Source organism: Scyliorhinus torazame, chromosome 12 (genome assembly GCF_047496885.1).
Source record: "Scyliorhinus torazame isolate Kashiwa2021f chromosome 12, sScyTor2.1, whole genome shotgun sequence".
Lineage (NCBI taxonomy): Eukaryota > Metazoa > Chordata > Chondrichthyes > Carcharhiniformes > Scyliorhinidae > Scyliorhinus > Scyliorhinus torazame.
The window spans coordinates 40,059,222-40,085,902 of NC_092718.1; the positions used below are offsets into that span (position 1 = coordinate 40,059,222).

The window sequence follows — 26,681 nt, forward strand, 5'->3', positions numbered from 1 at the left end:
TCCCCGAAAAATTAATTTAACAGTATTTTTATAGAAATTTAATAATTCTTATGCTCCAAATAGCATCTGCAGCCAAATATGTTTGATTTTTAATGACCAGCAGAGTAACAAATCTGTGCTTCTATTCACACATCTAACCAATCTGCAATGAATTTCGCTGAATGACTGTCAATTATATCCATGTGGCTAAGAAGACTTATCAGTTTCAACTGAACCACACATCGCACCAGAAAGCTGATGATCCAAAATGTTTCTGGCTCCGTCCTGTATTACTCAAAAATTGTGCAGTAGTTTACAGGGGTCTTTAGAAAATGGTGCATTTCATCTAGATGGATAAAAGCATACCACTTAAACTGAAAATCCAATTTAGTAACGATCAGGAATAGATTTGGATAACAAGCAGGCTGTACGGATCACAGTGCAGCAAGGATATTTGGTGGTGTGGCGGGTGGGGAGAGTACTTTGATTCAGTGCTTTCCCACTTTTAACACAGGAAAATAAGAGCCTTGAATTAAATACCTCCACGTGGCAGGGGGAAACCAGACAATGTGGGTCCGAGAATACCAGCTTTTCCGTGGGTTCTGGCGCCGCTCGCTTCATAATCCACCTTTTATCCTGTTTTCTCGGCACATGCTCGCCCAATCCGAGAGTTAATCACAGAATTTACAGTGCAGGCGGCCATTCAGCCCATCAAGCCTGCACCGGCCCTTGGAAAGAGCACCCCACCTAAGCCCACACCCCCATCCTATCCCCACACTTCCCCCTATCCCCGTAACCCCACCTTACCTTACCTTTTTTTTTTGGACACTAAGGGCAATTTAGCATAGCCAATCCACCTACCCCTGCACATCTTTGGACTGTGGGAGGAAACCGGAGCACCCGAAGGAAACCCACGCAGACACGGGGAGAACGTGCAAACTCCGCCACAGACAGTGACCCAAGCCGGGAATCGAACCTGGGACTCTGGTGCTGTGAAGTCATTGTGCTAACCACTATGCTACCGTGCTGCCCATATTTGGTAGTATGCCCCCGGATGACTTTCGGATAGGTATTAGAGAGAATACGCCGAAAAATGCGAAGGAATCCAGCGATAAAGAGGCAGTCAGATTAGACAGGGGTGGATCCGGCTTTTCAGTATGGCGACTTGATCTCCGAGTGGTCTCTCCACCCGGCGTTCTCGGAGGCGCTGAAAATGATGACTGCAAACATTATCTGATAAATAGATCAGAGACTCGGCTTGCTGAGGTAAAATTTGAGTGCTCATAAGGCCTAGCTGCAGAATACTAATAAGAGGTTTGATCAAACAGGATATAATCCTGAGCATCGAAAATGTCGCTTCCTCAGCAAAAGCTCGTATTCAATCCTCGGAAAGCCAGCTATGTGGTTGTTACATGAGGGAGATATTAGGGGCTTGGGTCCATAAATGATTTAGAAGGCAATTTAGGGGTTAAACAAGCTGAGGAAAAAACTGCTAGCACAGAGTCAGAGGGATACGCCCACACCTGGTGAGTTACATTGTCCCATACAGACTTAAATTTGTTAATGGGAATATGCAGGGTGCCCTTGTTCAGCAAGGGTGAGTCATGTGAGATCCATTGTCCTTCGAGACACTCCTGTCTGACCAGTCATTAACCCATTACAGAGTCTGATGGCCTCTTTGTCCGTCAATGGGAGGTTAGCTGCTTATCAATAGCATGGCTCTGTTCTTTTGTAAAATTGTGAGTTGGAAATCAAGCAGCCAAGATAACGATGATGGGTTCACGTCAGGCACCCCAGGAGAGAACCTTTGTTTGAGGGGCTGGGTGGAGCTCAGAGAGAGAGAGAGAGAGAGAGAGAGAGAGAGAGAGAGAGAGAGAGAGAGAGAGAGAGAGAGAGAAAGAATCCTGTTTTGAATAGGTGAACAGAAGGATTGGAAAAGCAACCGAGAGAGGTCATGAAAAACTGCCCCAGAGGCAGGCTTTCGAAAAGGATTCTAAAGGAACATGCCCAACGACAGAAAATTGCTTCTTAGATGCAAGAATCATCTTTGCCTGCCTATGTAAGTGGAATGAGAGCTGTATGTTCATTTGATGTTTATTTATTTTATTTTATTTAATTTAGAGTACCCAATTCATTTTTTCCAATTAAGGGGCAATTTAGCGTGGCCAATCCACCTAGCCTGCACATTTTTGGGTTGTGGGGGCGAAACCCACGCAGACACGGGGAGAATGTGCAAACTCCACACGGACAGTGACCCAGAGCCGGGATCGAACCTGGGACCTCGGTGCCGTGAGGCAGCAGAGCTAACCCACTGCGCCACCGTGCTGCCCTGTTCATTTAATGTTTAATGCAAACTCGTGTGTTAAAGTTAAGAAACTACCTGTAAGCTTTTATTGTTTATAAAAGTTTAAATATTGTTTTTCTTTTGTTTTAATAAAGCGAGTTTATAAAATAACCAAGCCGTACTTCTTATGATATAACTCCTGGAAGGAATAGATTTTTCTGCATTGCCTTGGTCCAGTCTCTTAGCCACTGTTGAAAGCTGACCAGGCATCCGTAACAGTGGTATGTTAGAAATCCTGGAAGATTTGGAGAACCAAGGTCAGAGAAAGAACATCCAGGTCGTTGGTCTGCCAGAAGGAGTGGAGGGTAAATCTCCTGTTAAGTTCTTTGTGAACTGCTGCCACATTTTATAACCTGGATGAAGGCTGGGTGTTTCAAAATTCGAAAGGGCAAACTGTACCCTGTCTGAGACCAAAGGACAAATCAATGTCCCAGACCTAGAATAATTCGCTTCCACAATTTTAAACATTGCCAGAGGGTCCTGGAGACGGTAAGGCATGGCAGGACCTGGCTCCATGAAAGGATGTGGATCTTCTTTTACCAGAACCTTTCAGCAGTGACGCAGCTGAAGCATTGAGGCTTCGATGAAATCCGAAAGTAACTCCAGGCAGTTGGAATGAATTATATATTATGCATTATCCTGCGACCCTGAGAGTGATATCCGATGACTCCGTTAAGTCTTTCGATGATCCAACCAGTGCCTTGGCCTTCGTCAAGTCCATGGAAGGCAAGGAATTGGACTGATAATCTGCAGCTCAGAAAAGTTGAACTCCAGGCTTTCTCCTTATCATGTTGCATTTGTCTGATTTCATTGTCATATATCCTGAATAGCTGTGTTAACATTTGAGTGCTGTAATGAAATGTCTAAGTGTTTCGGGGACTCATTATTATTCATGGTACCTATGCCACATGCCAATTATCCATTGTCTTTTCTTATTTTCTGTGTCTTTATAATGATTATACTGATTGTTTGATATCCTCTCTAATCATGGTAGAACCGAGTGGCGTCACTGCGGGAGGTGGGTGGAAGTTGCAGGACTTCATGGGTGGGCTTAAAATGAGAGAGGGGCATTTGACTCCCATTCCCCTGTTGGCCTTTTTCTTCTTCTCCCTTTTGAGGAGGATGTTTCCCGATGGTGATGACAGTATGGCTATAGGGTTAGTCCTATGGGTCTTCACGCTTGTTGAAGAACGCCCCTTTTGAGCCACTGTGGTCGTGATTCTTTTGTATTTTTGTTATGTTGAGGTTTCTATGTTGTTGACTATATCCTGCATTGGTAGAAACTAGAGAGGAACATGTTAGGGGCATTCTGGTGCCTCTGGTGTAATTTGAAGTGGGGGCGGGGGTGTCATGGCGCATGCTGAATGTGGCACAAAAAATCATGACCGACTTTTTTTTCTGGTGGTCTATGCAATGGCAGTAGCTAATTTTAAACTTTGTTCTTGTAAAGAATGGGAAATTCATCATCCTACCAAAACAAAAAGATCTTTATTTTCTTAAGGAGCAAGTGGAACTAGCCCTGCCACAGGCAACTCACTTGGATGACAGGCAGCGCTTTAAAGGTTAAAGCAAGAACGGGTGGAGCAGGTCTTTTCGCTTCTTTCTCAACGAGCAGCACGGGTGTGGAAGTTTTGGTCAACAAGAATGTTCCCTTCAAGGTGGAGAATTGTATTAAGGACAAGGGAGGCAGGTGTGTGGTCGTGAAGGGGTTGTTAGTATACAGTGAAACTGCCTCAACAATCAATGTGTACGGCCTGCCGAATTACTCCCCAGGGTTTGTCACTGATGCTTTTCTGGACTTTGTGGAGGTTAATGAATTAGCTGTGGCTAATTCTTTTATGGGGGCAGATTTTAATTGTCCTCAGAACCCCTTGATGGACAGGCTCTCAATTACTAGAAATCCCCCCACCCTGCAGTTAAGAGTGCTGGCCTTGGCTTGTGAGGAAGTAGGATGTAGGATGCCTGGACGTGTGGAGGACGTTGTATCCTAGAAATGGAGATTTCACTTTTTACTGAGCCCCTCATCAGCGTCACACTAGAATCAACTTTTTTTTGGGTGTGTTTTTTACAGGAATTTAAGAATCTAATAATAGAGCCATTCGTTGGTATGTACTGTTACTCCTTTGAGGCAGGTCTGTTGCTCCCAACGCACTGGGAGGCGGATATGTTCCTTATTTTGCAGACAGGCAAGGATCCAGAGGAACATACCTCCTACTGGCCAGTCTTGCTTCAGAAAGTTGATTTGAAGTTCATAGAATCATAGAATTTACAGCGCAGAAGGTGGTCATCCGGCCCATCGAGTCTGCACTGGTCCTTGGGAAGAGCACCCTACTCAAGCCCACGCCTCCACCCTATCCCCCTAACCCAGTAACCCCACTTAACCTTTTTTTTTTGGACACCAAGGGGCAATTTAGTATGGCCAATCCACCTGATCTACACATCTTTGGACTGTGGGAGGAAACCGGAGCACCCGGAGGAAACGCATGCAGACACTGGGAGAACGTGCAGACTCCGCACAGACAGTGACCCAAGCCGGGAATCAAACCTGGACCCTGGAGCTGTGAAGCTACATTGCTAACCACTGTGCTACCGTGCTGCCCCTAAGTTGTTTGAGATATTGGAGGGCCGATTAGCAGGAATCCTTCCGACGATTGCTGTTAAGATCAGACTGGGTTTATAAAGGGTAGGTTGTCCAGTAACAATATGAGAAGATTGTTGAATGTAATCCAGGCTTTCCAGAGGCGGGGTGTTGGACGGGCTGGTGGCCCCCTTGGATGTGGAAAAAGCCTTTGATTGGGTGCAATGGAATTATCTGGTGTACATGCTGCAGAGATTTGGGTGGGGTGAGGAATATATTAAATGGATTCAGTTGCCAAACCACAGAACCTTGGCAGCAGTGTTCATATGTGTTATTAGGTCTGAGAACATTGGTCTGGTGGGAGGGACTAGGCAGGGCTGGCCCCTATCCCCTTTGCCATATGCATTGGCTATAGGGTCACTTATGGACGTATTAGGCAGGAGCCCCAGATATCGGGGCTGGGTTGTGGGGAGAAGCAGCTATATGTGGATGACAGTCTGCTGTTTGTGTTGAAGCCGGAGGTCTGGGTTCCAGACATTATTTATGTGGTTGATAAATTTAGTGCCTTCTTCAGTTATAAGATCAATTTTGCAAAATCAGAGGCTATGTCACTGGGAGAGCTGAGGGGCAGACCCCCTCAACCCCCTCCCCCCTGTTATGCCACAAGGCCTCGTTGGGGTTCCTGAACCTGGAAGTTACAATTACCCCTTCTTTCAGGCATTTATCGGGGGCTAATTTCCCTCAGTTAATAACAATAATCTTCCTTAGTGTCACAAGTAGGCTTACATTACGGCAATTTTCGGGAACCTTGGATGACGAGTGATATTGTAGGCCTCGTCAAAAAGAAAAAGGAGGCATTTGTCAGGGCTAAAAGGCTGGGAACAGACGAAGCCTGTGTGGAATATAAGGAAAGTAGGAAGGAACTTAAGCAAGGAGTCAGGAGGGCTAGAAGGGGTCACGAAAAGTCATTGGCAAATAGGGTTAAGGAAAATCCCAAGGCTTTTTACACGTACATAAAAAGCAAGAGGGTAGCCAGGGAAAGGGTTGGCACACTGAAGGACAGGCAAGGGAATCTGTGTGTGGAGCCAGAGGAAATGGGCGAGGTACTAAATGAATACTTGGCATCAGTATTCACCAAAGAGAAGGAATTAGTAGATGGTGAGTCTGGAGAAGGGGGTGTAGATAGCCTGGGTCACATTGTGATCCAAAAAGACGAGGTGTTGGGTGTCTTAAAAAATATTAAGGTAGATAAGTCCCCAGGGCCTGATGGGATCTACCCCAGAATACTGAAGGAGGCTGGAGAGGAAATTGCTGAGGCCTTGACAGAAATCTTTGGATCCTCGCTGTCTTCAGGGGATGTCCCGGAGGACTGGAGAATAGCCAATGTTGTTCCTCTGTTTAAGAAGGGTAGCAAGGATAATCCCGGGAACTACAGGCCGGTGAGCCTTACTTCAGTGGTAGGGAAATTACTGGAGAGAATTCTTCGAGATAGAATCTACTCCCATTTGGAAGCAAATGGACGTATTAGTGAGAGGCAGCACGGTTTTGTGAAGGGGAGGTCGTGTCTCACTAACTTGATAGAGTTTTTCGAGGAAGTCACTAAGATGATTGATGCAGGTAGGGCAGTGGATGTTGTCTATATGGACTTCAGTAAGGCCTTTGACAAGGTCCCTCATGGTAGACTAGTACAAAAGGTGAAGTCGCACGGGATCAGGGATGAGCTGGCAAGGTGGATACAGAACTGGCTAGGCCATAGAAGGCAGAGAGTAGCAATGGAGGGATGCTTTTCTAATTGGAGGGCTGTGACCAGTGGTGTTCCACAGGGATCAGTGCTGGGACCTTTGCTCTTTGTAGTATATATAAATGATTTGGAGGAAAATGTAACTGGTCTGATTAGTAAGTTTGCAGACGACACAAAGGTTGGTGGAATTGCGGATAGCGATGAGGACTGTCGGAGGATACAGCAGGATTTAGATTGTCTGGAGACTTGGGCGGAGAAATGGCAGATGGAGTTTAATCCGGACAAATGTGAGGTAATGCATCTTGGAAGGTCTAATGCAGGTAGGGAATATACAGTGAATGGTAGAACCCTCAAGAGTATTGAAAGTCAAAGAGATCTAGGAGTACAGGTCCACACGTCATTGAAAAGGGCAACACAGGTGGAGAAGGTAGTCAAGAAGGCATACGGCATGCTTGCCTTCATTGGCCGGGGCATTGAGTATAAGAATTGGCAAGTCATGTTGCAGCTGTATAGAACCTTAGTTAGGCCACACTTGGAGTATAGTGTTCAGTTCTGGTCGCCACACTACCAGAAGGATGTGGAGGCTTTAGAGAGGGTGCAGAAGAGATTTACCAGAATGTTGCCTGGTATGGAGGGCATTAGCTATGAGGAGCGGTTGAATAAACTCGGTTTGTTCTCACTGAAACGAAGGAGGTTGAGGGGAGACCTGATAGAGGTATACAAAATTATGAGGGGCATAGACAGAGTGGATAGTCAGAGGCTTTTCTCCAGGGTAGAGGGGTCAATTACTAGGGGGCATAGGTTTAAGGTGAGAGGGGCAAGGTTTAGAGTAGATGTACGAGGCAAGTTTTTTACGCAGAGGGTAGTGGGTGCCTGGAACTCGCTACCGGAGGAGGTGGAGGAAGTAGGGACGATAGGGACATTTAAGGGGCATCTTGACAAATACATGAATAGGATGGGAATAGAAGGATGCGGACCCAGGAAGTGTAGAAGATTGTAGTTTAGTCGGGCAGCATGGTCGGCAGGGACTTGGAGGGCCGAAGGGCCTGTTCCTGTGCTGTACATTTCTTTGTTCTTTGTTGTTCTTTGTTATTAACACTGCAATGAAGTGACTGTGAAAAGCCCCTAGTTGCCACACTCCGGCGCCTGTTCGGGTACACGGAGAGAGAATTCAGAATGTCCAATTCACCTAACGGGACTTATGGGAGGAAATCGGAGGAAACCCACGCAGTCACGGGGGGAACGTGCAGGCTCCGAACAGACAGTGACCCAAGCCAGGAAAATAACCTGGGTCCCCGGCGCTGTTAAGCAACTATGCTAACCACTGTGCTAATGTGTTGATTGCATCCACCAGGCGGGATTTGGCTCATTTGTCTTCCCTGCCGCTCTTATGGCTGGGCAGGATTATCTTGATTAAAATGAATGTGTTGCCCATGTTGCTATATCCTTTGCAGATGTTGACAATTTAATTGTCAGCTAGAGTCTTAAAAGAGATTAATGGAATGAACAGTTTGTTTATTATAAATAAAAAGCCTCATCTAAAGTTTGCTAAGCTTCAGCTCCCAGATTCCAAGGGGGGTTTGGGTGTCCCGAATATTAGACTATGCCAACTGACCTCTCGTCTTAGATTCACAAGGGATTGGGTTAGAGAGGACCCTGCCTCCATTTAGCTTGATATTGAAGCAGGCCAGTCACTTTACTCTTTGCGGGTCTTGTTATTTTATGAGGACAGGTTCTGCTAGATGCAAAAATCCTATAATTATTCATACTCAACAGCGTGCAAATAGTCCGCCAACCAGAACGGAGATCTAAACTAACTTCTGCTCTTTCTCCCATTCCATCCTGGGTAGCCCGGACTTCCCATCGGGTCTCATCGACCGTGGATTCAATATTTCAAGAGATGGAGGTATTTGGAGGGTGGGAGGCATGTTCAGCGATGCTTCCTCACCATCCTGTGAGCAGCTATGCCAACAATTTGACATTCCAAGAAACAATTTTTTAAAAAAGTATTTGCAACTCAGACTTTAACCTTGCAAATTAACTCTGTCCCCCTGTGTAAAAAATCCTCACTTCCGTGGAGCCTAAACAGTGTATTAGTAAGTTTTACTAAATCTTGTGTTCTGGACCCTGTGGTGGCACGGTAGGTACCTTGCAAGCTTGGGGAAAAAATGGGCAATTAATATAGATGAGACGACATGGGGCAGTACATGGAGTTATGCCAGTAGAATTTTGGTTTGCAATAGAATGAAGGAGACCCAGTTTAAGACACTATACCATCTGGATATCATGCCTAGTCTGAGACACTGGTTTAATCCTGCTATATCTCCACCGTGCCTAAAGTGCCTGGCAGTCGAGGGTGATTATATACACTGCGTATGGACCTGTGTCAAGGTTCAATCCTATTGGACTGATGTAGTTAGGGAGCTGGAGAGGATATTAACCCTTTGTTCCTAATTCTGAGTCTTCCAGATGGAAGAATCACTGACATTAATGAAAAATGCTGTACAACATCCTAACTTTTGAACCTTGTAAAAAATATCCCCGGCTCCTGGATCAGCGACAAGTATCCTTCAATTCAAAATTGGCATAAATTAGCCATGGAATGTATTCATATGGAATTCCTAACGTCTGTGATCTGTTCCAAGTCTGATGCATTCTGTAAAGTGAGGACCCCCATCTTAGTAGGCTTTGCCTTGTTTGACCTACTCCTGTTAGGTTTCCCTTGAGTCGTATTGTAAATCTTGATCTCGCAATACATATAACGGTGTGTGGCCAGAGATGTTATCCTATCTTATTTATATGGCTCCTTCTCCCCCTAACTGGTGTTTTTGATTGATCCAGTCTTAAATCCAGAGGCACTAGTTCCTTAAGTGTTGTTCTAAATGCACCCCATCTTGTTTGTTCCCATGTTTGTAATAATTCCTGTTCTGTACTGTATCTGTTTTGCAATAATATTCTTTTTGTTGTATTATTTGGAACAAAAAAATTGAAAAATTTAATTAAAATGTATACTTTTGTAAATCTCCACGCGAATGGAGAGGATTTATTGCAAAATGTGAGAGATTGGAGCAAGTATGAATAGGATCAGAATAAAGGGATACAGGCCTCGGCAGTATAAAAGGTTTTAGGTTAGATGGGCAGCATGATAGGCGCCGGCTTGGAGGGCCGAAGGGCCTGTTCCTGTGCTGTACTTTTCTTTGATCTTTTCTTTGATCAAACTCAAATCTGAGTGTGCTTTCTAGGTCAATAAAACTGGTGAAATCATTCTCCCAGCTCAGAAATTTGTATTCCCAGATTGTAGAGTAGCCTCATTGTTTAGGCAGATTTCAAGTGCTGAGTGGCCCAACAGAGAGGAAGTTTCATGTTGGCAAGAAAAGTGAAGTTATTTGAAGTGTCACTATCATTTTTTTTAATGAAAGGAAAGAGCCTGGTTTTTTTTTGGCGGGGGGGGGGGGGGGGGGGGGGGGGTATAATGGGAATAAATCTATTCTTCCCTCCCCACTTTAAAGCTATAACATTTAATAAAATAAAAAAGGGAGCAACTGATGGCTCCGAAGGAGAAAAGGACTGATTATTGCTTTTGAATCTACTTACCATTATCAAAGTCTCTTTCTCGCCTTCATTGTCAGCACTGTTTTTTGCATGATCGAGCTCATCGTGCATTTCTGAGAGCTGATCCTGCAAGTCCCTAATTTCACTCTGGTATTGCTCTCGTTCCATCTTCACTTGCACCAACCTGACAGAAAAAAATTAATCAATCATTACCTTTTTCCTTTCTCCTACGACCCCTTCAAACCCTTACATCAATGCTTCCAGGAAGACATATGAAGAATTAAGAAATGTTTCGCTATTTAATTCGCTATTTAAAAATGCTGTTACCAGTAATTTTCTGTCACATGCCAACAGCACAAGGTACACAACAGAGGCCAAAATGCAAACAAAAAGATCCATTGGATATTTGGAATTACATGCCGTATTCCAATTCCAACCATGAAGAGAATTAAGATAGCATCATTCGGTACCACTCAAATGATTTGTGGTTTGTAATCATCTTTCATTCAGCTGGTATTCCCTGTATCTAAAATTATATTATATGTTTCAAAAAGGCAAGATATTATAATGAACATTATTTCTACATTATACTCTCTTGTACCATATATATGTTGTACCTTTTCAACATCCTGCCCAAGTATCCTTTCTTCATTACAGAAAAGATATAATTGCACTAGACCGGATGCAAGGAAGATTTCCAAGTATGTTGCCAGCTCTGGAAAATTGCAGCTATTGGGAAAGATTGGATAGGCTGGGGTTGTTCTCCTTGGAACAAAGGAGGCGGAGGGAAGATTTTATGGAGACGTACAAAATTGTGAGGGGCTTGAATAGAATGGACCTATTCACTTTAGCAGAGGGGTCAGTGACAAAGGGTCAGAGATTCAATGTGATTAGTAGAAATATTGGAGGGGGGAAATGAGGAAAACCTTTTCCGCCCAGAGGATTGTGGGGGTGTGGAACCCACTCCCTGAAAGGGCGGTACAGGCAGAAACCCTCAATTCATTTACAGGGTGTGTGAATATGCACCTCGAGTGCAATGACCTACAGGGCTATGAGCCAAATGCTGGAAAGTGGGAGAAATTAGGCTGGGTGGCTCATTTTTTTTTTTTTTGTATCGGTGCCAACTGGCCTCTTCCTGTGCCATAAATTTCCTATGATTGTATGTGTGAAAGAACAGTCTGTTTTGGCAAATTATTCAATAATGCTTAACATTAAAGCCAAGTCTTCACAGGCACCCGCATGCTTCCTGTATAACTCAATGGTTAAACATTAATTAATTAATTAGGAAACTTGGTCAGTCTCACTTTCCAGCACTTGGTCTTTAGCTTTGTAAGCTAAAGTGCTCATCTGAATACTTCTTAAATGTTGTGAGGGTTCCCGCCTCTACCACCCTTTCAGGCAGTGAGTTCCAGATTCCCATCATCCTCTGGGTGAAAATGTTTTCCCTCACATCCCCTCTTAATCTCCTGCCCCACACGTTAAATCTACGTCCTTTGGTTATTGATCCCTCTACCAAGGGGAAAGGTTTCTCTCTATCCGCCCAATCTATATCCCTCATACACCTCAACCAGGTCTCTCCCCCCCCTTGAAACGCTCCAGGCCAGGAAACATCCTGGTGAATCTCCTCTGCACCCTTTCGAGTGCAATCGCATCCTTTCTATTGTATGGCGACCAGAACTGCACACAATACTCTAGCTGTGGCCTAACCAGTGCGTTATACAGCTTATCATAACCTCCCTGGCTCTTACAGTCTATGCCTCCGCTAATAATGGCAAGTATCCCATATGCCTTCTTAACCACCTTCCATACCTGTCCTACTGCCTTTAGGGATCTTTGGACGTAAACCCCAAGGTCCCTCTGGTCCTCTGCACTCCCTAGTGCCCTACCGTTCATTGTGTGCATTCCCTTACCCAGTTAGTCCTCCCAAAATGTATCTCTCGGAAAAATCTTCCGGTTTCAAAGATTGTTGAAAAATCAAACCTGTCCACTTACTCTTCAAGTTGGTTTCGAAGCTCTTTATCGGTTTTTGCCAGCTGCTCCCTTAAACGATGGTTTTCTTCCAAAATGTTTTCCATTTCCTGCTGCAGACTTTTCAGGTCAGCTTTGGTCCTATCCTTTTGTTCGGAGGTGGTCTGCTGCTTCTGAAACACAAGTGTGAGTTGTCAATGTCCTTGGCACCTCAGACAGTGCAACAAAGATCCCCAAGTTGCTGACAGTACCAGTGTTTCTTCATCCAGTTTTTTTTGTAGTTGATCAGTTTTCTTTCCCATTTCGGCAGCCTTCTTTTCAAGCTCGTTTTTCTGCTCCAATAGTGCTCTGTATTCGGATGCAATGACACCCTGAAAGTCAAGCATTAATGAACATAAGTGGAATTGTTCAGTTTTCAAAAAGTAAATTCCTGCTATCTACACTTTGATTAGAATATCCATTCACAGATCTGTCAATTAGTAGCAAAGAATTTTTTAAAAACAAGCATGAAGACCGCTTTGAAAAAAATTGCCACGACCCGACAAATATTATCATGAATCCAACAGTACACTGTTAACAGTGAGGGATTCCTTCCCCCCCCCCCCCCCCCCACCCCCCGCCCCCCACCCCCCCCCCAATGGCACTGAAGTGCAAATAAAGCCTTTGGTGAATATAGGTGTGCTTCATGCTAGAACCCCCTAGACAGGAAGGGCTTCATCCAGCAAAGATCCCGGATCAAACTGTGAGTTTGATTATGTGGCAGAAAGGAGGAACGCTACAAGGAAGATGATGGCCTACAATAAATGACTTAATGAATACCCTGAGGGGAGGAAGTCAACTCCATTATCGGAATGCCTCTTCGCCAAACCACCCCGTTTATGAACCTCGATTAACCAGTTTGTGGTGAGTAAGCTTGGTATGCGACATTGCATGCAAACATCATGAACATAAAAGTGGTTGGAAAGCTGCCTTATACAAGTCTTTCCACCACACTGAAAATAAATGCATATTGTATGACTAAGAAGGAAACTTGGACTTTTGGATAACTGCTGCTGAAAGGTATTATCTGGAAGGCTGGTATTGGTCCCAAGTTCTCCCTCCCTCTCTCTGTCTCGCTTTTCTCCTTTAAGACACTTTGTGAAACCTATCTCTTTGTCCAAGCTTGTAGTCATCTGATCGAATATCTACTTATGTTGTGCGGTGTTATATTTTGTTTATTGATGTTCCTGTGAAGCGCCTTGTCATGCTTCAGAAAGGTTAGCTCCCTTCCCCCTCTCCACAGATGCTGTTAAACCTGCTGAGATAGTCAAGTATTTTCTGTTTTTGTTTTCTATCTAAATATAAGTTGTTGGAGGCTGTCCAGGGCTGTGCTGTAGAGACCCAACTGAAATCTACAGTAACTAATTATCCTCCTTTCGGGCAAGTGAAAGGGCAAGATGACGGTAAGGGCCTTATTGAGTCGAGGTGGCTTTATGGTGACATGTCTCACATCAATAGCTTTCTATAACAGACTCGGTAATCTGATAACAGAGTCTACATGTCTACAGTACTCGGAGTCTCAGTGCTTGGCTCACAAATAGAACCAGGGGGAGCAAGCAGATCTCTAGAAGCTAGAGTTATTCCCATCCGCCTGCAGATAGCCTTAGAAGCAATGTGTAGGGTGGCTCTGATTAGATAAGGTGGGCAGCCTATCAGTGCTGCCTGCTGATAAACTACATAGTTTAAGCTGTTTGAACTCCCTTATGCAAATTTAGACATTCTTGATCTTTGGCTCTGCTAACTTGCATCCAAGATAAAGATATATCCTGAGGGATATGCACTCCAGATCAAGGAAAGAGAAATTCTGCCTCTGTATGTTTCACAGTGGATAGGTTTTGAGGCTCAAGTATGGTAAATAGATTTTCACATCTCTGATACCCAGGGGACAAAAACAATTCCTGGGCGGTCAGGTAGAGAGTGACAAGACTAGGGTGGTATGGTGGTGCAGTGGTTAGCACGACTGCCTCACGGCACTGTGGACCCAGGTTCGATCGCGGCCCCGGGTCACTTTCCATGTGGAGTTTGCACATTCTCCCCGTGTCTGAGCGGGTCTCACCCCCACAACCCAAAGGTGTGCAGGGTAGGTGGATTGGCTACGCTAACCTGCCCCTTAATTGGAAAAAAAGGAGCAGCGAATCAACATTTTATGTTAGATTGTTTTCTCTTCCGTGTCCATAAGAAAATCTAGAGCTGGGAGGTTCAGCATGCTTTGGAATAAAAATGCATTTGTTCCAAATCCCTTTGGAACAGGTCTGTGTACAGGGAGGGATACCAAGAGCCACTTTGAAACAGCCACAGGTAAGTAAGGATGGCAGTTCTTCTGAATTACCATTCCTCCCCCCCACTGCCCCGCCCCAATCAGAAGAAATTCAAATGCACACAAAGTTCCAATTCATGCATTTGACTACCTTTGTTAAGTCCCAAACCGTGCAACAACAAATCAGAAAACAACGCAGCAAACTGACTTAAACAGAAGCAAAACATTGTGGATGCTGGAACTTTGAAAATTCAGGCGCAAGGTCACTGGCCTGAAATGTCAACTATGTTTCTCTCTCCACAGATGCTGCCAGACCTCCTCAAGCATTTTTTGTTTATTTTTTAAGCAATTTGACTTGCATTAGATTTCTTCGAAGTCCAACTGGAATACTAGCTGGTTCCATGAATGGACTCCAAAACCTTTAGTGCAATCAACAAAGGCAAATTTTATTTCCATTGCAGGTTACTTTCTGACAGGAGACTTCCATAACACACTTACGACACACAGCTATTGTGTAAAAAAAAAAGTCCCTCTCATTCAGTATCAGATTGTGGTGGAAATATCTTAAACTTTGTTCACATGTCGCTTTAGGTTGGGTGCTCTTTCCAAGGGCTGGTGCAGACTCAATGGGCTGAATGGCCCCCTTCTGCACTGTAGGGATTCTATGATTCTTTCAGATTTAATATCCAGCCTGTGCTGGGTTAGCTAACCTTAGCTGGGTGGCAGTACGGGTTTGATAACTGGCACAGATCTCTTGTTGATCAGTATTCAATGACCCATGTGGTAAAGTGGTGCCTTGTGGATTTTGGGCAGGGACAGAATCAGAACTGTCTCTGATACGCCCACTCTCCACTATGAACACAACCCTCTGCTGCCACCACCACGCCCCTCACCCCACCCTCCCTGCAAAACCTCCCATCTCGCCCTCTCAATATTTACTGTCTAGGTTCATATATAAAAAGTGTATTTTTGAACAAGGCATGAGAGGATGACAGGCATACATGGAGTCAACACCATTAGGAGAGGAAGAGGAAAAGGAAAAGGGCATAAAAATAGAAATCAAAACCAGTGCATACAATAATACGTTAATCCCAAGAAAAAATATTTTAATCCTTCAGAAATCTAATATGGAGCATGAACAGGTGATAGGTGTATGCTTTGATGTTTGTTTTTACCTTGCGCAAGTTTGGCATGGGAATGGAACTCGATTTTAAGAAATACTCCTGACCTAGAATCAAAAGAATTGGATAGCAGAAGGAGGCCACTCAGCCCATCAGCTTTATACCAGCTCTTTTGAAAAACAATCCAGTTTAGTCCCGCTCTTTCCCCAGATCCCGGCAATTTTTTCCTCTTCAAGCATTTATCTTATTCTCTATTCAATTTGAAGCCATCACTTCATCCAGGCAGTGCAATCTAAACAACAGAACACCTTATCGAAAGAAACAAAATTTATTGTTGGTTGCACAGCCAATCTGTCGAGTAAATTCTGCTTCGAACTTGAAAGTCTTCCTAACGAGAGACCAAATCAAAGAAAACCTCATTAAAAAACACTCACAAATAAGGATCTCCTCGAAACTCCAATTTATCAAACTCCTAAGGCCATGAAAGTCTCTACAGAAGTTTTTCTTTCTTAGCAAAATGTTCCTGTCTGTATAATAGCCAGGATGTGTACAGAGAAGAACAATAACTTGATTAGACCAAAACAGCAACAACACAGGAATTGCAGTGACAAATACAAGCATGCTATACCACCTGTCTCTTGTGGCAAGATTTATGCAAAGAAATACCTTTGACCACAAGGCCATCAGGAAGTGGTCAGCACATAACGTCGCAGAGGCCCTGCAGGAAAAGGAGATGGTGGATCTTGTCGGATGGTTCCCGGAGCAGACTGTCAAGGTCATTTGTCAGGATGCCTCATCACCAGAAATTTAAAACAAACATCAAGACTGAGTGTGGCTGGTGGCTTCCTACACACCCAGAGTCTCAGCCCATTGAATTCCTACATTGCAGAAAGAGGCCATTCGGCCTATCGAGCCTGCACTGACCCTTTGAATGGCCACCCTACCTGGGCCCAAACCTCTGCCCTGTAACCCAAGGGGCAATTTAGCATGGCCAATCCACTTAACCTGCACATCTTTGGACTGTGGGAGGAAATTAGAGCACCCAGTGGAAACCCACGCAAACGAGCAAACAACAGTCACCCAAAGTTGGAATCAAACCTGGGTCCCAGCCGCTGTGAGGCAGCAGTGTTAACCACTATGCCACCTTGCCGCACCTTGTCTTCAAGGTGACGGAGGTGGGGAAGAGATCATTGTCCATCTCCTTCGAGAATGTGCCATTGCAAAGAAGGTCTGATGAGAGATGGTTTTAGACGAGGTTCACCCTGAACAACTCCACGATTCAGGACTCTTGTGCCCAACAGGCTGTTCCCAGGGATGCACACTGAGACAAACATCAGCAGTTGTTGGAGGATCATTAACTTGATGAAAGATGCTCGTTGGTCTGCTCGAAACATGTTGGTCTTCCAGTGCAAAGAGTTGTCTCTGACTGAGCGTTGCAGACTGGCACATTCTAAAGCCCAGGACTATGTGCTGAGGGATGCACTAAATCCTGGGGCAGCGGCCACAAATTGGAATTGTACTGCCAACAGGAATCTTACAGGAATTTGGGATTCAAAGTATTATCATATCTATTTCTTCATATCCCTACTGATTTCCTTAAACTTTACAGTTCACTAACTGGGAATGATAGCAACTATTGATGAGATTCTGTAGTCGAGTGCAACATGACAGCTTGCTAAAATTTCCTTTTAAAAACAGCATAGCAGCTCATGTATCATTTCATGTAAGGGATATTCAGGTGTGAAGAGCTAGAATTGCCACAGCTTACAGTGCTACTGCACTGGATTGGAAAATAAAGCTCATCTTATGTCTGACTACATTCTGCAGGGCAGTAGGGTGGCACAGTGGTTAGCAATGCAGTGTCACGGCGCCGAGGTCCCAGGTTCGATCCCAGCTCTGGGTCACTGTGCATGTGGAGTTTGCACATTCTCCCCGTGTTTGCGTGGGTTTCGCCCCCACAACCCAAAGATGTGCAGGGTAGGTGGATTGGCCGCGCTAAACTGCCCCTTAATTGGAAAAAATGAATTGGGCACTCTAAATTTATCTTTAAAAATTGTCTGACTACATTCTAGAGCATCACAGAGTACACAGCTTCCAATTCATTGTTGGAAACAAATACCATTAAAAATTCATCAATGTTGAGAACAGAATTTTATATTGAAAAAAGGACTTGAAGCATCAAAGTTCAATTTATCAAAATGGCCTGTATCTTTTTCAAAGTGCTGTAATTCAAAGAATCAGAGATTCACAGAATACTACAGTGCAGAAGAGGCCCTTTGGTCCATCGAATCTGCACCGACACATGAAAGGCAACTGACCTGCCTACCTAATCCCATTTGCCAGCTCTTGGCCCATAGCCTTGAATGTTAAGACATGCCAAGTGCTCATCCAGGTACTTTTTTTAAAAGGTGTGAGGTAACCCGCTTCTACCACCCTCTCAGGCAGTATGTTCCAAACCATCGCCACCCTCTGGGTAAAAACGTTTTTCCTTAAATCCCCTTAAACCTCCTGTCCCTCACCTTGAACTTGTGTCCCCTCGTAACTGACCCCTCATCTAAGGGGAACAGCTGTTCCCTATCCACGCCCCACATAATCTTGTGCAGCTCTATCAGGTCATCCCTCAGTCTTCGCTGCTCCAGCGAAAACAACCCAAGCCTATCCAACCTCTCTTCATAACTTAAATGTTCCATCTCAGGCAACATCCTGCTGCATCACCTCTGCACCCACTCCAGTGCAATCACATCCTTCCTATAATGTGACAACCAGAATTGCACAAAGCATTACAGCTGTGGCCTCACCAAAGTTCTGCACAACAATTTAGCATGGCCAATTTGTCTACCCTGCTCATCTTTTTGGGTTGTGGGGTTGAGACCCATGCAGACACAGGAAGTGGCCTGGTGCCAGGACTGAACCCGGGTCCTCGGCCTCATGAGGCAGCAATGCTAACCACCGTGCCACCATGTTGCCCCTACCCAGCTAATCTTGGTGTCATCTGCAAACGTACTGATCCTACCCCCCACTGTCATCGATGTCTTTTATACAAATGACAAACAATAGGGGACCCAGCACAGATCCTGGAGGTACGCCACGGGACACTGGCTTCCAGTCACTAATGCAGCCGTCTATCATCACCCTCTGTCTCCTACAGCTAAGCCAATTTTGAATCTACCTTTATCAAGTTACCCTGTATCCCTTCTTTATAAGTCTCCTATGTGGGACCTTGTCCTGACCAAAATTCCTCCCTCAAAGAAGATGCTTGTGGTGGTTGGAGGTTCATCATCCCAGCTCCAGGACATCACTGCAGGAGTTCCTCAGGGTAGTGTCCTCGGCCTAACCATCTTTAGCTGCTTCATCAATGACCTCCCTCCCATCGTAAGGTCAGAAGTGGGGATGTTTGCGGATGACTGCACAATGTGCAGCACCATTCACGACTCCTCAGATAATGAAGCAGTCCGTGTCCAAATGCAGAAAGACCTGGACAATATCCAGGCTTGGGCTGATTAGCGTAAAGTTATATTTGTGCCACACAAGTGTCAGGCAATGACCACCTCCTACAAGAGAGGATCTAACCATCGCCCCTTGACATTTGATGGCATTACCATCGCTGAATCCCCCTCAATCAACATCCGACGGGTTACCATTGATCAGAAACTGAACTGGACTAGCCACATTAATACTGTGGCTACCAGAGCCGGTCAAAGGCTAGGAATCTTAAGGCGAGTAACTCACCTCCTGACCCCCCCTAAGACCGTCCACCATCTACAAGGCACCAGTCAGGAGTGTAATGACATACTCTCCACTTGCCTGGATAAGTGCAGCTCAATAAGCTCGACATGGGGCAGCACGGTGGTGCAGTGGTTAGCACTGCTGCCTCACGGCGCTGAGGACCTGGGTTCGATCCCGGCACTGAGTCACTGTCTGTGTGGAGTTTGCACATTCTCCCAGTATTTGCGTGGATCTCACCCGCACAACCCAAAGATGTACAGGGTAAGTGGATTGGCCATGCTAAATTGCCCTGTAATTGGGAAAAAAAGAATTGGGTACTCTAAATTTATTTTTAAAAAGCTCGACACCATCCAGGATAAAGCAGCCTGCTTGATTGTTCTCCCTTCCACACACATTCAAACCCTCCACCATCAACAAACAGTGGCAGCCGTGTGTACCACCTACAAGATGCAGTGCAGTAACTTGCTGAGGTTCGTTCCTTAGATAGCACCCTCCAAACCCATGACCACTACCACCTAAAAGGAAAAAAGCAGCAGATACCTGGGAACCCCACCACCTGGAGGTTCCCCTCCAAGTCACTCACCAACCCGACTTGGAAGTATATCACCGTTCCTTTACTGTCGGTGAAATCCTGGAACACCCTCCCTAACAGCACAGTGGGTGCATCTACACTTCAGGGACTGCAGCAGTTCAAGAAGGCAACTTACCACCATCTTCTGAAAGGGCAATTAGGAATGGGAAATAATTGCTGGCCTAACCAGTGACACCTACATCCCATAAATGAATTTTAAAAATCAACATGGATTAACGGGTCATTTATCATTATTGACTGCTACACATCAGAAAGAGTGTCGTAATCGTAATCGACTACACAAATGCAAATTCTTTAACTTCTGCAAGGAAATGTTAATGCCACAATCAGGTTCGGTCGGCGATCGACGGCTTCCACAGAACGTGGGAGCCATTCACCCAATTGTTCCGAGACCGGTTTGTGGCCAACAAACAAGCAGAAGAATAGCCAGGTAGCCAAGAAATAGGGGAGAGTAGCCAAAGCATGAGAGGGAGAGATAGACCTGGAGAGGAGGAGGAGGAGGAGGGAGAGGGGGGGAGAGAGAGAGAACACGACAGCTAAATCTAAGAAGAAGGAAAGGCGAGCCACGGGGGGGCGGGCAGGAGTGGGGGTAGAGGGAAGAGACGGAACAATAGAGGAGAGCCAGGGAGGGGGGAGGCAGGGAAACGTTAACAAACTTAACGTCCACAGGAACAGAGAAAACGGGGAAGACGGGAGGGCCGCAGAAGTGGAAGTGCGCAGAAGCGGAATGAGACGATAACGGCAGCGAACTCCGTCTGGGAGAAGGAAGGGACGACAACACCACGAACAGATGCCTCTTATGTGTGCAAATAATTTTGCCAAGTGTACAGAGCTGCTGCTGTTGAGCGGGGGCATAATACCGTCCGATGGCTTCTCAGGGAAAATTAAAACGTCAGCAGCAGCAGCGACCCATAGGGGAGTGGGGATGAGTGCTCCGTTGGGAGGGTCTGGGAAGACTGAGGCATGTGGGGTCACGTCTAGTCAATTGCTATTGTATATTCTCTTTTTGCACTATGTTAATGTTCACCCTATTTTGCTGTGTTAGGATTATTACTATTTATTATGAAAAACTTTGCAAAACTTTAATTTAAAAAATATTTTTTAAAAGGTTTGGTCGGCAATGAAAGATTAAGGAAATATACACTTACTACGCCACAAGTGCGACCTTACCTTTTCATCCTTATGTTCTTTCACAGCGTCTGCATTCTTTGACTTCAAGGTCTGGATTTTTTCAAATACCAAATTGACTTTCTTTCTCGTGGCATCATCATCACGACTCCTGAAGAGAAGACAAAGCTTATGCAACATTTCGCAACAAGTGCCCTGTGGATGCTTGAACAACAGCCCAAATGATCAACACAGAGTCTCAGCTAATAATTCATTACGGCAGGTACACTTAAGAGGAATTAAGTTGGGAAAAGCAAATTATTCAAATGACTGTTATACTATTTTGTCAGGTCTATGGCTTCCGACAGCACAATACAGCAATCTAAATTATAAGGTTTATTTGATAAAGTAGTCCTGTAGCTCGGCCAAAATATTGCTGTACTCACATTGGCACTTGGCGCGAAACTAAAAATAAATGCCTTGTGTGACTTTAAGTTGATTTATCAAAATTGAAGCCAGCTATAGAAGCTTTTAGAAGTGTTCGCAAACAATTGCGAGATTTACAATCAAAAACCAATATTGAAGGGTTATTATTCTCAGAAGATAAGGTTTTACATTGCTATGGTATAGCACTGATGCTATGGAGGGCCGGTTTAGCTCAGTGGGCTGGACAGTTGATTTGTGATGCAGAGCACGGCCAACAGCTTGGGTTCAATTCCCGCACCAGCCAAGGTTATTCATGAAGGCCATGCCTTCTCTTCTTTTTAATTTGAAGCCCCCAATTCTTTTTTTCCCCAATTAAGGGGCAATTTAGCGTGGCCAATATACCTACCCTGCACATCTTTGGGTTGTGGGGGTGAGACCAACGCAGACACAGGGAGAATCTGCAAACTCCACACGGACAGTGACCCGGGGCTGGGATCTAACCCAGTCCTCGGTGCCAGGAGGCAGCACTGCTGACCACTGTGCCACCCTTTAGCGAAGCCTTCTCAACCTTACCACTCTTCTGAAGTGTGGTGACCCTCAGGTTAAATCACCACCAGTCAGCTCTCAATATTCAGAGCCCAGCTTTCCGTGCAGATATGAGAGAAAGAGATTGGCATTTAACAAAAATTCCTCGGTGTTCTCACAAGGTGATTTCATTTTATAATACCTAGATTATTTACTGTGTGCACAGAGTGTTTTTTTTTTTTAAATTTAGAGTACCCAATTTTTTTTTTCCCAGTTAAGGGGCAATTTAAATGTGGCCAATCCACCTAACCTGCACATCTTTGGGCTGTGGGGGTGAAACCCAAGCAGACATGGGGAGAATGTGCAAACTCCACATAGACAGTCACCCAGGGCCGGGATTCAAACCAGGGTCCTCAGCACCGTAGTCCCAGGGCTAACCACTGGGGCACATGCCACCCCACAGAGTGTTTTTAAAAATAAATTTAGAGTGCCCAATTCATTTTTTCCAATTAAGTGGCAATTTCGCGCAGCCAATCCACCTACCCTGCACATCTTTTGGTTGTGGGAGTGAAACCCACACAGACACGGAGTATCTGCAAACTCCACACAGACAGTGACCCGGGGCCGGGATGGAACCCGGGACCTCAGCCGCGTGAGGCGGCGCCACCGTGCCAGCCCAAAGTGGCTCCTTCTTTGATCCAGTATCAATTTTTTTGTTTGATTTCACTCCTGTGAAGTGCCTGGAAGGCGGCGCCAGAGGTGCTCTATAAATACAAGTTGTCGTTACTCCCTTTCACACCCGAGGGCTTTTAATTTTAATTTACAATTCAATTACTTATTACCCTGTCCTCCCGATCTAGAACGTTTTCACCTTCCTTTGAGTTATTAGCATGATTATAAAAGCCTTCTGTTTCTCTTCCTTACAAATCGAGTAGATTTTCTATCCTTGGTGAAGCGGCAGCCTGCATGGTGCTGTGTCAAGGTTTTCCTAGTGTGCAGGGATATTTATCGCACAACATGAGGTTGTCATTTTCTCTCCCCCTATCTCTAGACAGCAGGTATTGTGTTAGGAGAGCACAACAACAATTTGTATTTATACAGTACCTTTAATGCAGAAAAACGTACCTAATGCACTTCACAGAGACATAATCATCTCAGAACCAGATCGGAAACTTTATATCTGGCAACAAAAAGAGTAAATTCAATTTACACTGGCCGGGTGCTTACAGACAACCAAAGAGGCCGACTGTTGCCCAGGATACCCTTTTTAAAAGGAGCCTAATATATAACAAGAGAAAATTTACAGGACAACAGTTGGGCCACAAGGACAAGACTGTGAGCAGTTGTAAGTACTCCATTATGGAAGGGAGCACAATTATAGATTTGCCAGACGGAAACCATAGTTGTGGCGAGATATTTTAGGCAGTGGGACTTATACCCCTGGAACCGAAGCACAGATTCTTTGGTGGGAATTAGGATAATCAGTGCTCAACATCATTATCTGGTAAATCAGAGCAACTTTTGCCACCAATACATGCGTGGTGAAATACGGAAATTGAGAAACTGCCTGCTCCTCCATAAGCTTCACTGCACAATAACCTCACAGAGGGTTGTGAAGTCGCGATACCTACCCACTAGAAATGTCACAAGAAGTTGGAGCTCATCCATTCAATTTTTAAAAAAACATTTAGAGTACCCAATTATATTTGTTTTCCATTTAAGGGGCAATTTGGCCAATCCACCTACCCTGCACATCTTTGGGTTGTGGGGGTGAGACCCACACAGACACGGGGAGAATCTGCAAATTCCACACGGGGACGGTGACCCAGGGCAGGGATTGAACCCGGGTCCTCGCCGTCGTGAGGCAGCAGTGCTAAACACTGGGCCACCGTGCCGTCCATGAGTGTAATCCAATTTTTAACGTGCTGCTACCAAACAACTTCACTTTCTCCATGATTTCCTCTCTCCAATTAGTCAGCATTCCTAATGTTTACCTGTCCCCTTCCCTCAGCCCATTTATTTTATTTTGATTTGCCTGAGAAAACTTGCTTTTCTCGGAGTTTCCTGTTCTAGCCAACAGTCCACACCCAAAACATTAACCTGTGGTTTTTTTTCTCTTTTACAGATACCCGAAGACCAGTTGCTTATTTCACACATTTATTTCATATCTTCCGCAATTGCAGTTCGCCGCTTTAATCTGTGGGTTTCTTAGATATTCGTGCAAGGGTACAGAATGCGACCAGTTCCAATCATAACCACACCAAAAGAGGTTTAAAAAACACACACAAGGATTTATATTATTGAGGTGGCAAGTTGAAATGTTCACAGAATTTGAAATCTTTGGCATAGGCTGGCATTTCTAGCTGAGAGTGAATTGTAACCAAGTACTTCAATTTAGTTTTCCTAGGGAGGATTCTTTATCATAAATGTTGCATGCAATTAAACCAGATCACAGCAGAAAACATGCAGTATATTGCACAGAGAGGTTATGGCACAGTACGCCATTTGGTCAGTCAAGCCCATGCTCGCTCTCTGTAATGGTGATACAGCTAGTCCCCCATCCCGTAGACCAGCATATTTTCTCCCTGCAGCGTCTTATCCAATTCCCTTTTGAAAGCCGCGTTTGAATCCTCCTTGGCCACACTCTCAGGCAATGCATTCCAGATCTTAACCACTCGCTGTGTAAAAAAAACCTTCTCCTGATGTCGCTGTTGGTTCTTTTGCCATTCGCTCCAAATCAGCGTCCGCTGGTTCCCCACCCTTTTGCCAATCAGAACAATTTCTCTCTAATTACTGTGTCTAGACCCCGTATGATTTTGGCCATCTCCATCAAGTCTCCTCTCAACCCAATGAGAGCAACCCCAGTTTCTCCAATCTAGCCACACGACTGGAATTCCTCACCCCGGAAAGAATTCTCGTCAGTCTTTTCTGCAGCCTCTCTGAGGCTTTCGCATGCTTCTGAAAGTGTGGTGCCCAGAATTTTGCATAATATTCCAGCTGAAGTCAAACCATCATAGCTGATTTGCTTTTGTACTCCATGCCTTTTATTAATAAAGCTCAGGATCCTATAAGCCTTATGACCCACTTTTTCGACCTGCCCGACCACCTTCAATGATTTGCGCACATACACCCTCGGGTCTCTCTGTTCCTGCATGCATGTAATTGTACCCGTTACTTGATATCTGTTCTTCCTACTAAAAGGTATCACTTCACACTACTCTGCATTAAATTTCAACTTGCCAAATATCCACCCATTCCACCAGCCTATGACCTCTATTGCTAACCTCCTCACAGGCCACAATCCCTCAAAGTCAGCTGCAAATATTGAAATTGTGCCCTGTACACCTAAGACTAGGTCATTAATACAGATCAAGAAATAAAGCTTCCTCGTCTGGAGCCCTGGGAAATCCCAGTGTAAACCTCCCTCCAGTCTGTCAACAATTGTTCACTGCTACTCTCCACTTTCTGTCGCTCAGCCAATTTTCTATCTATGCTGCCACTGTGCCTTTTATACCAGGGGTTTGCTGATAGATAAACTGGTTATGTGGCACTTTATCAAACACCTTTCGGAAGTCCAGGTACATATCAATCATTGAACCGATACAAAGCAATTTTTGAAAAAGAGGATTATACCAATGGCTTTACATATAAATGTGCGAGTTGGAGTGTGCCTGAAGCAAACATATTGGGCGAAACAATTTGGGTTGGTAGTGCCCGTTTTTCCCCCTGCATAGTGTCCTCGGGGTTCCAAAATAGTGTCCACGACCCTTGTGCACACTCCTGACAACACTCCTTTGACACCACCTAGGGAAAGGCCTTCCCTATGCAAGAACTCAAGCCGGTGCTGATCTCAGCTAAGGCAGCACGTGAGTCACCACAATGAGCATCGCTGGGGCTACAGCAGGTGTCAAACAAGAAGGAAAAGCAGCCAGATTCCTACCGTCAATCGTTTTTGCTGACCGTTGCCGGAAAGTGTTGGTATTTGAACGTCGACTGAACTGATATATCTTAGTCAAACGAACTGTTGAGACGCACCGTCATGGTTCACCATCAATAAATGGGCACCTGTGCCGAGCTGTCTTCCCTTATCAATCTGCATCCCTACATTCTCCCCGTGTCTGCGTGGGTCTCACCCCCACAACCCCAAAAAGATGTGCAGGTACACAAAAGTTGACCCTTAATTGTGAAAACAAGACGAATTGGGTACTCTAAACTTTTTTTTAAATGAATCTGTATCCCACCATCAGGAAAGGAGTGGAATAAAGTTACCAGTGAAATGACTCAACACTGAACACTGAATTCAGAATACTCAGCGAATCCGGTTTGTCAGCTGAATATATATCAGCAGGTCTCTTTTATGCTGGATTAAGTTTCCATTTAAATAAGGTTACATTTGAAAGTAATCAAGACAATTTAAAAATTATCTATAAATTATTTAAATACCATTGAATAAAAAAATCTGCAGGTGTACTTTAAGTTTGCAATCGAAATTTCTTAACTCTAACAATCTAAATTTCTTAACTCAAAGCTGCTTCCTTCAGATTATCTGATCATTTTAATTTTGAGTACTGAATTCTCATTTTGCTGCACTATTTACAACAATAACTTAGACTTTGTCCAAGGGGTAGTTTTTTTCAGGCTTAAATTGAGAGTTTGGGGAGTTAATTCCAGAGTTTAGGGCCTCAATAGCTGATGGCATTGTCGCGAATGGTGGAACAATTTGAAT

General features: G+C 44.7%; 1 protein-coding gene and 1 long non-coding RNA gene across 3 annotated transcripts in view; one reads left to right on the plus strand and one right to left on the minus strand.

Annotated features, from left to right (window-relative positions):
- On the plus strand, positions 1–26,235 carry LOC140387525 (uncharacterized). The gene is made up of 3 exons (XR_011933890.1): positions 1–2,038; positions 21,094–21,287; positions 24,081–26,235. It is a non-coding gene; the product is annotated as an uncharacterized lncRNA (long non-coding RNA).
- The window catches only part of cgnl1 (cingulin-like 1), a 191,908-nt gene that overhangs the window by 92,085 nt on the left and 73,142 nt on the right, over positions 1–26,681 (minus strand). For both annotated transcript variants that reach the window (XM_072470717.1, XM_072470718.1), the window contains exons 4-7: positions 21,068–21,176; positions 12,414–12,533; positions 12,187–12,335; positions 10,237–10,378 (exon numbers count right to left, since the gene is read on the minus strand). In XM_072470717.1, the coding sequence (XP_072326818.1) occupies positions 10,237–10,378; positions 12,187–12,335; positions 12,414–12,533; positions 21,068–21,176 (520 nt within the window). The remainder of the gene's footprint in view (positions 1–10,236; positions 10,379–12,186; positions 12,336–12,413; positions 12,534–21,067; positions 21,177–26,681) is intronic.